At 41.0% G+C, this 12,583-nt stretch overlaps 1 protein-coding gene across 5 annotated transcripts in view; it reads left to right on the forward strand.

The window, feature by feature from the left end:
- The window catches only part of AGXT2 (alanine--glyoxylate aminotransferase 2), a 45,489-nt gene that overhangs the window by 11,892 nt on the left and 21,014 nt on the right, over positions 1 to 12,583 (forward strand). For all 5 annotated transcript variants that reach the window (XM_082836331.1, XM_082836335.1, XM_082836333.1 and 2 more), the window contains exons 4-9: positions 4,454 to 4,577; positions 6,031 to 6,125; positions 6,756 to 6,849; positions 7,537 to 7,630; positions 11,787 to 11,887; positions 12,455 to 12,547. In XM_082836331.1, the coding sequence (XP_082692457.1) occupies positions 4,454 to 4,577; positions 6,031 to 6,125; positions 6,756 to 6,849; positions 7,537 to 7,630; positions 11,787 to 11,887; positions 12,455 to 12,547 (601 nt within the window). The remainder of the gene's footprint in view (positions 1 to 4,453; positions 4,578 to 6,030; positions 6,126 to 6,755; positions 6,850 to 7,536; positions 7,631 to 11,786; positions 11,888 to 12,454; positions 12,548 to 12,583) is intronic.

Consider the following 12,583-nt stretch of genomic DNA (forward strand, 5'->3'; position numbering starts at 1 on the left):
AAGAAAATGGTAATAGGAACATACATATCAATAACTACCTTAAATGTAAATGGATTAAATGCTCCAACCAAAAGACATAGACTGGCTGAATGGATACAAAAACAAGACCCACATATGTGCTGTCTACAAGAGACCCACTTCAGACCTACAGACACATACAGACTGAAAGTGAGGGGATGGAAAAAGATATTCCATGCAAATGGAAATCAAAAGAAACCTGGAGTAGCAATACGCATCTCTGATAAAAGAGACTTTAAAATAAAGAATGTTACAAGAGACAAGGAAAGACACTACATAATGATAAAGGGATCAATCCAAGAAGAAGATATAACAATTGTAAATACTTATGCACCCAACATAGGAGCACCTGAATACATAAGGCAAATGCTAACAGCCATAAAAGGGGAAATTGACAGTAACACAATCACAATAGGGGATTTTAACACCCCACATTCACCAATGGACAGATGATCCAAATGAAAATAGATAAGGTAATGCAAGCTTTAAATGACACATTAAAAAAGATGGACTTAATTGATATTTATAGGACATTCCATCCAAAAACAACAGAATGCACATTTTTCTCTAGTGCTCATGGAACATTCTCCAGGATAGATCATATCTTGGGTCACAAATCAAGCCTTGGTAAATTTAAGAAAATTGAAATTATATCAAGTATCTTTTCCGACCACAATGCTATGAGACTAGATATCAATTACAGGAAAAGATCTGTAAAAAATACAAACACATGGAGGCTAACAATACACTACTTAATAACGAAGTGATCACTGAAGAAATCAAAGAGGAAATCAAAAAATACCTAGAAACAAATGACAATGGAGACACGATGACCCAAAATCTATGGGATGCAGCAAAAGCAGTTCTAAGAGGGAAGTTTATAGCAATAAAATCCTACCTTAAGAAACAGGAAACATCTCGAATAAACAACCTAACCTTGCACCTAAAGCAATTAGAGAAAGAACAACAGAAAAACCCCAAAGTTAACAGAAGGAAAGAAATCATAAAGATCAGATCAGCATAAATGAAAAAGAAATGAAGGAAACGATAGCAAAGGTCAATAAAACTAAAAGTTGGTTCCTTGAGAAGATAAACAAAATTGATAAAACATTAGCCAGACTCATCAAGAACAAAAGGAAGAAGACTCAAATCAATAGAATTAGAAATGAAAAAGAAGTAACAACTGACACTGCAGAAATACAAAGGATCATAAGAATTACAACAAGCAACTATATGCCAATAAAATGGACAACCTGGAAGAAATGGACAAATTCTTAGAAAGCACAACCTCCTGAGACTCAACCAGGAAGAAATAGAAAATATAAACAGACCAATCACAAGCACTGAAGTTGAAACTGTGATTAAGATTTTAATCTTCCAACAAACAAAAGCCCAGGACCAGATGGATTCACAGGTGAATTCCATCAAACATTTAGGAGAGAGCTAACACCTATCCTTCTCAAAATCTTCCAAAATATAGCAGAGGGAGGAACACTCCCAAACTCATTCTACGAGGCCACCATCACCCTGATACCAAAACCAGACAAGGATGTCACAAAGAAAGAAAACTACAGGCCAATATCACTGATGAACTTAGATGCAAAAATCCTCAACAAAATACTAGCAAACACAATCCAACAGCACATTAAACGGATCATATACAATGATCAAGTGGGGTTTATTCCAGGAATGCAAGGATTCTTCAATATACGCAAATCAATCAACGTGATACACCATATTAACAAATTGAAGGAGAAAAACCATATGATCATCTCAATAGATGCAGAGAAAGCTTTTGACAAAATTCAACACCCATTTATGATAAAAACCCTCCAGAAAGTAGGCATAGAGGGAACTTTCCTCAACATAATAAAAGCCATATATGACAAACCCACAGCCAACATTGTCCTCAATGGTGAAAAACTGAAAGCATTTCCACTAAGATCAGGAAGAAGACAAGGTTACTCACTCTCACCACTTTTATTCAACACAGTTTTGGAAGTTTTAGCCACAGCAATCAGAGAAGAAAAGGAAATAAAAGGAATCCAAATCGGAAAAGAAGAAGTAAAGCTGTCACTATTTGCAGATGACATGATACTATACATAGAGAATCCTAAAGATGCTACCAGAAAACTACTAGAGCTAATCAATGAATTTGGTAAAGTAGCAGGATACAAAATTAATGCACAGAAATCTCTGGCATTCCTATACACTAAGGATGAAAAATCTGAAAGTGAAATCCAGAAAACACTCCCATTTACCATCGCAAGAAAAAGAATAAAATATCTAGGAATAAACTTACCTAAGGAGACAAAAGACCTGTATGCAGAAAATTATATGACACTGATGAAAGAAATTAAAGATGATACAAATAGATGGAGAGATATACCATGTTCTTGGATTGGAAGAATCAACATTGTGAAAATGAATCTTCTACCCAAAGCAATCTACAGATTCAATGCAATCCCTACCAAACTACCACTGGCATTTTTCACAGAACTAGAACAAAAAATTTCACAATTTGCATGGAAACACAAAAGACCCCGAACAGCCAAAGCAATCTTGAGAATGAAAAATGGAGCTGGAGGAATCAGGCTTTCTGACTTCAGAATATACTACAAATCTACAGTAATCAAGACAGTATGGTACTGGTACAAAAACAGAAATATAGATCAATGGAACAGGATAGAAATCCCAGAGATAAACCCACGCACATATGGTCACCTTATCTTTGATAAAGGAGGCAGGAATGCACAGTGGAGAAAGGACAGCCTCTTCAATAAGTGGTGCTGGGAAAACTGGACAGCTACATGTAAAAGTATGAAATTAGATCACTCCCTAACACCATACACAAAAATAAGCTCAAAATGGATTAAAGACCTAAATGTAAGGCCAGAAACTATCAAACTCTTAGAGGAAAACATAGGCAGGACACTCTATGACATAAATCACAGCAAGGTCCTTTTTGACCCACCTCCTAGAGAAATGGAAATAAAAACAAAAATAAACAAATGGGACCTAATGAAACTTCAAAGCTTTTGCACAGCAAAGGAAACCATAAACAAGACCAAAAGACAACCCTCAGAATGAGAAAAAATATTTGCAAATGAAGCAACTGACAAAGGATTATCTCCAAAATTTATAAGCAGCTCATGCAGCTTAATAACAAAAAAACAAACAACCCAATCCAAAAATGGACAGAAGACCTAAATAGACATTTCTCCAAAGAAGATATACAGACTGCCAACAAACACATGAAAGAATGCTCAACATAACTAATCATTAGAGAAATGCAGATTAAAACTACAATGAGATATCATCTCACACCAGTCAGAATGGCCATCATCAAAAAATCTAGAAACAATAAATGCTGGAGAGGGTGTGGAGCAAAGGGAACCCTCTTACACTGTTGGTGGGAATGTAAATTGGTACAGCCACTGTGGAGAACAGTATGGAGGTTCCTTAAAATACTACAAATAGAACTACCATATGACCCAGCAATCCCACTATTGGGCATATACCCTGAGAAAACCAAAATTCAAAAAGAGTCATGTACCAAAATGTTCATTGCAGCTCTATTTACAATAGCCTAGAGATGGAAACAACCTAAGTGTCCATCATCGGATGAATGGATAAAGAAGATGTGGCACATATATACAATGGAATATTACTCAGCCATAAAAAGAAACGAAATTGAGCTATTGTAATGAGGTGGATAGACCTAGAGTCTGTCAGACAGAGTGAAGTAAGTCAGAAAGAGAGAGACAAATACCATATGCTAACACATATACATGGAATTTAAGAAAAAAAAATGTCATGAAGAACCTAGGGGTAAAACAGGAATAAAGACACACACTTACTAGAGAATGGACTTGATATGGGGAGGGGGAAGGGTAAATTGTGACAAAGCGAGAGAGAGGCATGGACATATATACACTACCAAACGTAAGATAGATAGCTAGTGGGAAGCAGCCGCATAGCACAGGGAGATCAGCTCGGTGCTTTGTCACCACCTGGAGGGGTGGGATAGGGAGGGTGGGAGGGAGGGAGGCGCAAGCGGGAAGAGATATGGGAACATATGTATATGTATAACTGATTCATTTTGTTGTGAAGCAGAAACTAACACACCATTGTAAAGCAATTATACTCCAGTAAAGATGTTAAAAATAAATAAATAAAAATAAAATAAAATCCCCAGCGCATAAGTCTCCTTTTGAACACTCCTCTTGGTGAGCAATTCATTACATTTTGAGGCAACATATCCCATTGCCAGATACCTCTGGTGGTTAGAGAAACTCTTTCTTGTGTGGGGATGAAATCAGCCTCTTGAAACTCTTTGAGAAATAGCCATGGGTTTGAGTTCAATGGCCTGTGTTGTGTTGGGAGGGACATGCCCGCTGGCACTGTGGGTAACTCTGCTTTTCTGTTTATCCAGGAAAGTAAACGCAGTGGCACAAAAGCAGCTTGGCCGCCTGTGGCACACAAGTGCCGTCTTCTTCCACCCTCCGATCCACGAATATGCAGAGAAGCTTTCAGCGCTTCTTCCTGAACCTCTGAAGGTCTGATGCTTCCAGTTCAAAGGGATAGGAGTCTCGTGATCTCAGGGAAGCTGGCTTAGGAAATGAGAGTATGGGTGGGAATCAGGTCTGTTCTTTGAACATCCAAAATGAGTGCGCTAGTGGCCATATCGGAAAGCACTCTAGGAGAAGAAAGGAATTGATGAATTACTGGTGAAACCAGCCGATGTTCACTTCATCAGTTCCAAACATCTGCCTCTCCTTGGTCACTCTCCTCACCGCCACATCTTTGCAGAAATCACTTAGCGGGAGCCCCAGGCTTCCTGACACTCTCCTCTGTGTTCCTCAGGAAGTTTTCATCTCTTTGCTCCACAGCCCCTCTGCAAAGTCATTGGAATTTCTTCTTTTTTTTTTAAACTTTTTATTTTATACTGGAGTAGAGTTGCTTAACTATGTTGTGTTAGTTTCAGGCGTCCAGCAAAGTGAGTCAGTTATACATAACCATGTATCTATTCTTTTTCAAATTCTTTTTCCATTTAGGTTGTTACATAATATTGAGCAGAGCTCCCTGTGCTACACAGTAGGTCCTTGTTGGTTAACCATTCTTCTTTAACAAAGAGTGAAGCCATGTTTTTAGAAAATTAATATACCATTAAGTTCATTTGGTCTGAGATGCACTTTGATATTTTTGCTAAATGAGATGTTTTTCTGCGTCTGAAACGATTGAATTTTTTAACTGAATTGAGATGTTAAAATGTTGGCCAAGGTTTTCATTTCAGGATTCAATGAGTTAATACATATTTAGAACAGTGCGCCGTACCTGGTGTTAGCTATTATGATCATCTTCCTGTATTATTTAGGTACCATATTTACTATATTATCTACAAGAGATGGAGGACGTTGCAAGAGCTGCAACCTCAGTTCAGGGCAGACACACTCATGGATGAGTAGAGACGAGGAAGCCTGCAAGGGCACAGCCCTGGCCTCCCAGTCCCCGAGCCTGGAGGATCCAGTACCCTTCAGTTCTCCCCTTTCTTTCAACCAGGATGAGCTGCAGTTTTTTGTTTGTTGCCCGTTTGTTTTAACATTCACAAACACCGAACAGGCTCCTCTGGGAGCCTGCCTTGTCTCAAGCCTTCAGAATCAGGTGGGGCAGTTCAGGTTCAAGAACCAAGAGACCTGGTCCTCAGATCCCCTCAGCCACTAACCACTGTATGTCTCAGCAAGTCTCTCCATCTTAGCACTCTGCAGAGAATCAGGTAAAACCAATGAAAATCTGGAATATTTCACAACTCCGACAATCCCTTAGTCATTTTTGTATCTCTAGTGCTTAGCAGCTGCTAAGTGAATAGCTGTAGAATTAATATAGTAATTCAATGACGGGACTGCTGGTACGAAGGGAACTCTCCTTAATAATCAGAGGCTGGGATACACAATTTCGAATGAATTGGGTAATCATGTGTCTCATGACCATGTGTCTTTTTTTTTTCTCCAGGTCATTTTCCTGATGAACAGCGGCTCAGAAGCCAATGACCTAGCCATGCTGATGGCCAGAGCACACTCAAATAACACAGATATCATTTCTTTCAGGTAACCACACCTTGGAACATTCAACTTTAACATTGACTCACCCCAATATTACATGTTTATCTTTAAAATATAGCCTAAAGCAGGAGAGGGTCTTTCCTGGGGTGTTTTACTAATTTTAGATTTTAGGGTAGGGTCAGTCAAATGAATTTTATGTCTGGATAACACCATCCAAATTGGCCTGATCCAAGGTAGGGGTCCCTGACCGAGGTAACCAAGAGTTTGGAGTCCCAGTTTTGTCATAGATTCTCCTATGGAATTAAAAAGAAGGTGACGTGACAGCTTTTTCACTTTAAAGATGTGGTACAGAAACTAACACACAACGTTTTTCATGAACTATGCTCCAATATAAGAGAAAAATTAAAGATTAAAATTTAAAAAAATAAAAGTTAAAAAAAAAAGGTATGGCATTGACTATGACCTATGCCAAATAGTGAATGATTGGTCTGCACCCCCAGAAGCTCATGACTTTGCCCTATGACACTGGGCCCACTTTCATCTCTGCTTATGGTGAGGAGCCATAGCCTGAATAGCCTACATGGACTTCCTTTTTTGTCCTACCCAGTGTTCCACAGGCCAGTGATCATAGAAAAGTAAGCTTAACCCAGTCCTCCCACTGTTTTCTGTCAGCAGAGGAGCCTACCATGGATGCAGTCCTTACACACTTGGCTTGACAAATGTAGGGTTCCACAAAATGGAACTCCCCAGTGGGATGGGCTGCCAATCAGTAAGTTTTGAGATTTTTGTCATATTTCTCTAAAAACTCCTGGGTGTATGGAATCATTTATCAGATTTTCCGGGCATTAGGACTAGAAACTAATACAAATTAGCTTATATTACATAACTATAATGAATCAGGGGCTCAATTTGACTTAATCGAATTAAAGACCATTTAAGGGAAATGTTTCTTAGGAAGACCTTCAGAGTCTGAGTAATAATTAATGACAGAGATTTTTTTAGTTTTCTTTTGCTTTTAAATAAAATCAAGTCAACTGCAAATAAATGCACTGAAATAACTTCCCAGAGCCTTGAATGCATAAAATTTCCATAGAGTCATCCCTGTACTCACCTTCTGTTCTCACTCACTGTTTCCACATTTTCAGCATCAGAATCAGATACCTAATTATTCTTATTCTTTCAGATGCCCTTACCGACCAAACTCTTGAGCAAATTGTTTCCAGGCTGACACTGAAATCAGTTTGCTTTGTAGAGTGCCCTCACAATTGATTGCCAAGAAAAAAAATTATCTCTTCAAAGCAGAATATTAGGTTTTTGTCCTAAGTGGGAGAAGAGTAAAGGAGGAATCTTAGTATCAAATTAAGAAGCCCTCTTGCCTTAACTGGCACCATAGGTTGCCCCAAATTGGCTGTCTTGTGTTCACGTCTTGCTAAACTCCCTCTTTTGTCATTTGCAGACGATGTGCCCGGATGTTTTCCGTGGCCCTTGGGGAGGAAGCCACTGCCGAGATTCTCCAGTGCAAACAATTAGGAAATGCAGCTGTGCACCAGGTCCAGCTGGGCGGGGAGGGAGGCACATGGTGGAAGGTCAGGGGGGGTGAGGAATGTGGAGAGAGGCAGAACCATTCCTGGGTGAACAGATTCAAAAAAGTGGGAAAGGGAAAGCCAAGGCAAATACAACTAGGAAATCACCCCTCACTGAACTAACACCTCTTATGCCAATGACCGCTATACCATCAGAGCATCCACCTCCTGTTAGGAAACTCATCTCAGCATCTCATGCTATCAGAGCTAAGCCAAAAACAGACTGTCACCTGCTGCTTCACTAAAGGCGCTCTCTTAGCTCTCCCAGCAATAGCTCTGCTACCAATTTTAAAAGAAAACAAGGGTTTTTTTGAGGGATTATTTGCCAATTCCCAATGGGAGAAGGGGAAAGGGGAAAGAACACTTAGAAATCTCAAAACTCCAATGAGGAAGTTCCCCAGGGACTCAGAGTACCAGCCAAAATGAGAGCCTTTGTCAGAACAGAAGACCAGGGCTTCCCTGGTGGCGCAGCAGTTGAGAGTCCGCCTGCTGATGCAGGAGACACGGGTTCGTGCCCTGGTCTGGGAAGATCCCACATGCCGCAGAGCGGCTGGGCCCGTGAGCCATGGCCGCTGAGCCTGCACGTCCGGAGCCTGTGCTCCACAACGGGAGAGGCCACAACAGTGAGAGGCCTGCGTACCGCAAAAAAAAAAAAAAAAAAAAAAAAAAAAAACAAAAAACAGAAGACCGTTCCTGAAGGCTGCTGACATCTCTTCAAAAGTTGTAAAGGCGTCAGCATCTGTTCTCTGCTCATCAGCAAGGCCCACCTCGCACTTGTCATTCGAGTGCAGGACCCTTTGGACAGCTGCCCCTAAGCAGTGCTGAAGGAAATCACTAAACGCTCCAACCGAGAGATCTTTAATGGAACAGGGTGTCACTGGGCTGAGAGGAAGAATGCAAATGGAAGCCTTAAAAATCAGCTTCGAAAGGAAGAAAATTCACAGTCATCTTAAAATTCAGATGGGATAATGGCAATACAGACGTAGGAGGATGAAAGAATGAGCTTTAGAAAAAGATGTTATAGTCACAGAACTTAAAACCACAGGGAAGTTTAAAGCTATCTCCATTTTAAAGATGGAGAAACACGTCCACACCTAGGAGGCCGAGAGCTAGGACTTGACTCCAATTCTTCTGCCCTCAAAGCCAGTACTCCCCAGCCATGACCACCCTTGTTCACACCCATATGCCAGCAGGCGGAACCCAGGCTTAAAAATAATTCCTCCTCTGCTGGCCGGGATTGAAGAGACACATAAGTCAGGAGCCCTGGGTTGGACTTTTAGCCCTACCGTGGCTCAGCTACAAGCAAAAGTTCCATCTTTTGCCTCCGTTTCTCATCTATGAAATGGAGGCGGCAATACCTGCTCCCACGGCCCCTCATCCCAGGCCTTCAAGAGACCAAGGAAGAGAGCTTTTGTAGAGGCAGGCAGACAGTAGTGATGCCAAGTACAGTCATGACTGTGTCTCATATCCACGTGGCACCAACAACTAAGATCAGTTGGATGAACCTCACAGACGTCAAAAGCACCAGCGCAGAGCTTCAGTGGCAGACACCCTCAAGACATGGTCACTTCCTTCCCTCCCAGCTCTGTGTCCCTCCCTCTCTGAGGCCTTCTCTCCCTCAGGCCAACTGGAATATACCAGAGCCCCAGGGTCATCTCTCTAGTGGCCTCTAGAGGTTAAATGATAGTGACAGGCAGACATTTCTGCTTCTCGGAACTGTGATCTTTGGCACGTCTGAAGTCAGCTGTTTTCTTAACGCATATCTTCAAGAGACAAGACTGATATCATATCTTTATACAAAAAGGGACTTCAGGGGCTTCCCTGGTGGCACAGTGGTTGGGAGTCCACCTGCTGATGCGGGGGGCGCGGGTTCGTGCCCTGGTCCGGGAAGATCCCACATGCTGCGGAGTGGCTGGGCCCGTGAGCCATGGTCACTGAGCCTGCGCGTCCGGAGCCTGTGCTCCACAACGGGAGAGGCCACAGCAGTGAGAGGCCCGCGTACCGCAAAAAAAAGGGGACTTCAGCCTCCTCTGATGCTGTTAGGGCCTGAGAAGAGTTTGGTATTTGCTGTAAAAAGGCATATTCATATATGTTTATAAATGCATCCCAAAGTGTGAATTATTCTGAGTATAGAAGGTTCCAGTTCTCCCTTCCTCTTAGAGTTCATTCAGTGGGCACATCCAGGTGCCAGTCTTGGTTGGGGGCTTTTCTTTCACCTCAAAAGTACGTCATCATCCATTTTTGAGCCTAATATAGATATTTGTGGTAGATTTCATTCCCTTCCTCCACCCCCTCCTCAGGATTTTTTCTTTTCCACTGGTCATTCCAGTCCCTGAATTTCAGATGTAACTTGTGATGAAAAGCACCTCTCAACCCACTACCCCAAAATGTTCCAAACCTAGTACTGATCATGTCATTTCTCTTTCTCCTTTTGCAAGACAAGTTTCTTTTTTCTTAAAAAAAATGTTCTTTCTTGGCGTCTCACTCTGCTTAACTCTCTCTTTACCACCAGCTAAAATGAAAACTCTTCCCTCTCTACTCCGTTGCCTGGATAGCATACAGGAGAGCATCCCCTCTCCACTCGCTTGATGTTGTCATGGTGACACTACTGCACCAAGTCTCTCTCCAGAGGCGACCTGACCTGATGCCACAGCAACGAGCCAATGAAGTAAATGCGAAATGAAGGAAAAAGCCAATGACAGTTGATGACCTCTCATCACTGAATTTATGGGCAGTGGGGGGGGAAATTATGAAAGATCTAGCGCAGGTTCAAGCAAAACCTTCTCCATGCTTTGGTTTTGTCCAAATTTAAGCCATTAGGGTTGATTTTGCTCCACCCTTTGATTTCTCTAGTTACAAATGATCTTACTAAATTCCCAAATTATATCCTTTGAACATATATCTAATTCACCCTTTAGGGCCATCCTAGGTTGTTTTCTCTTCCTTTCCTAATAATAATAGGAAATTTCAACCTCTAGGGGCACAGATTTATTTGCCTACTATATCCTACCCATCATACAACATAAGTGATGCTAAAAAATGTACTTCCTGGGTTGGCTATTCACGTCATTACTTCCTTTTTCAAACCCCCAACCCTCAATTCCAACTAACTAAAGATCAGGTAACTCTGTCAAGCAAGCCTTCCCAAACATCGCATGTAGCCTCAAAGTATGTTTGGGGCCAGGTCATGTTTTTCCCACTTTTTAATGAAGAGCTGAAGTATTCAATATAAAATATATTTATGGTTCACTTTTGAAGACGATAACTGAAGGTTTCTATTCCTTATCTCTAGCCTTCAGTAGACAGGATCGCAGCCATGCCTCTAAGCAAGCATCATGATGGTAGATGGTGACTTGCCTCCCAGACTGCTTTCAGCAGAAACCCCCCCATCACACCCAGCTCTCTCTCTGCATCTCTTCTGCTATCCGTGGATGTGGGTTTAGATTCAGAGACTATGTGATGCTGTTTAGAACCAAATTACAGGTGTGGATAAAAATTCTGAAGGTTCAGTCATATATGGATGCACTTGATCTTGGACCTTTGGTATTCCAGAGGAGAAAGCTTCCTCTGCCTTGCTATAAGGGATGAAAGTTATCTGACTGTAGTACGTTCCTCCTTAGACTGAATTCTGATTGCTATATAAACATATTTATTAACGATAAAGACTGAGATACTTTGTCGCTTTAAAATTGCACATCAGATTAAGTAGCAATGAAAGGTAAACATGGTTATTTCCAAATAGATTAAATCCACACAGCAATTACATTTGAATTAAATCTACACTGTTGAAAGGATCAGTATCCTTAGATAAAACAGCTATCGATACCAGACTCAATGATGCTTTGGAGCGTTGCTTCTCCAGGTGGAAACAACTGAAGTGGTTTGCTTATGCTTTTGTGGCTATGCTAGTCTAGCTGCTTGAAACAAAGTATGAGTCATTCTGACAGAATGTTCAGAACATTCAGAAACCTATATCCTCATATCCTGGTTTACTGTATCTTGAGGGACTCTATTCAATTTACTGTCCTGTTTTCTTTTTTCCTGTTTCCTCCCCATTCTTCTGGATGCCATTCTCACATCTTCAAATGCTGTGTTTTCTGTTGTTGTTGTTTGTTTGTTGCAGACTGCTGCCAAGCTAAAGACCAGTATATTGAACAATTCAAAGATACTCTGAACACTTCTGTGGCCAAATCAATTGCTGGATTTTTTGCAGAGCCGATTCAAGTGAGTGTATTAACCAAACATTAATTGAGCTCAGTTCTAAATTATCAGATATTTAACTCATACATTCTAGAGAATTCCAAATTATTTAAGTGACCACTGCTATGTCCCTCTCCAAACTTAATTCATTTCATTGGTCCCCTTAAAAAAAAGATGAGGGGGAGCTGGTTTTCAGTTGACCTTTGAAAAAACCATCTCCTGCACTCCCAGACTGAACAGAGAGATAGATGAAACTATTGAATCCCTAAATCTGTAAAAATAGACAACCTCAGCAATTTTTAGTTCTTTATCATCCACACTGTCAGGGGGAGCCTTTCTATAATCTTACTAAATCCCCTAATCTACTTTTCCTCTACTCTCAGGAAAGAATATGTTTGCATCCTTTTTCAGCAGGCATGGCATAAGAGTAATGGCCCCTCTTCACCCATAGTTGGATCAGTTCTAGAGACTGTTTTAAAAATTGCTAGTATCACTAACGCTAATATTGATCATAAGCCATCTTCAATTCTCTTTTAGTACTTTCAAGGGCTGTGCTGTTACTCTAAGTCTTCTTGGTTTGGTCTTTTGCAGGGGGTGAATGGCGTTGTCCAGTACCCAAAGGGGTTTCTAAAGGAAGCCTTCGAGCTGGTTCGTGAGCGGGGAGGCGTGTGCATCGCAGATGAAGTGAGTGGTCATGGAATAGGTGCGATTCAGTGCAGC

The sequence above is a fragment of the Leucopleurus acutus genome (genome assembly GCF_964270905.1).
Source record: "Leucopleurus acutus genome assembly, chromosome: 3".
NCBI classification, from domain to species: Eukaryota; Metazoa; Chordata; class Mammalia; order Artiodactyla; family Delphinidae; genus Leucopleurus; species Leucopleurus acutus.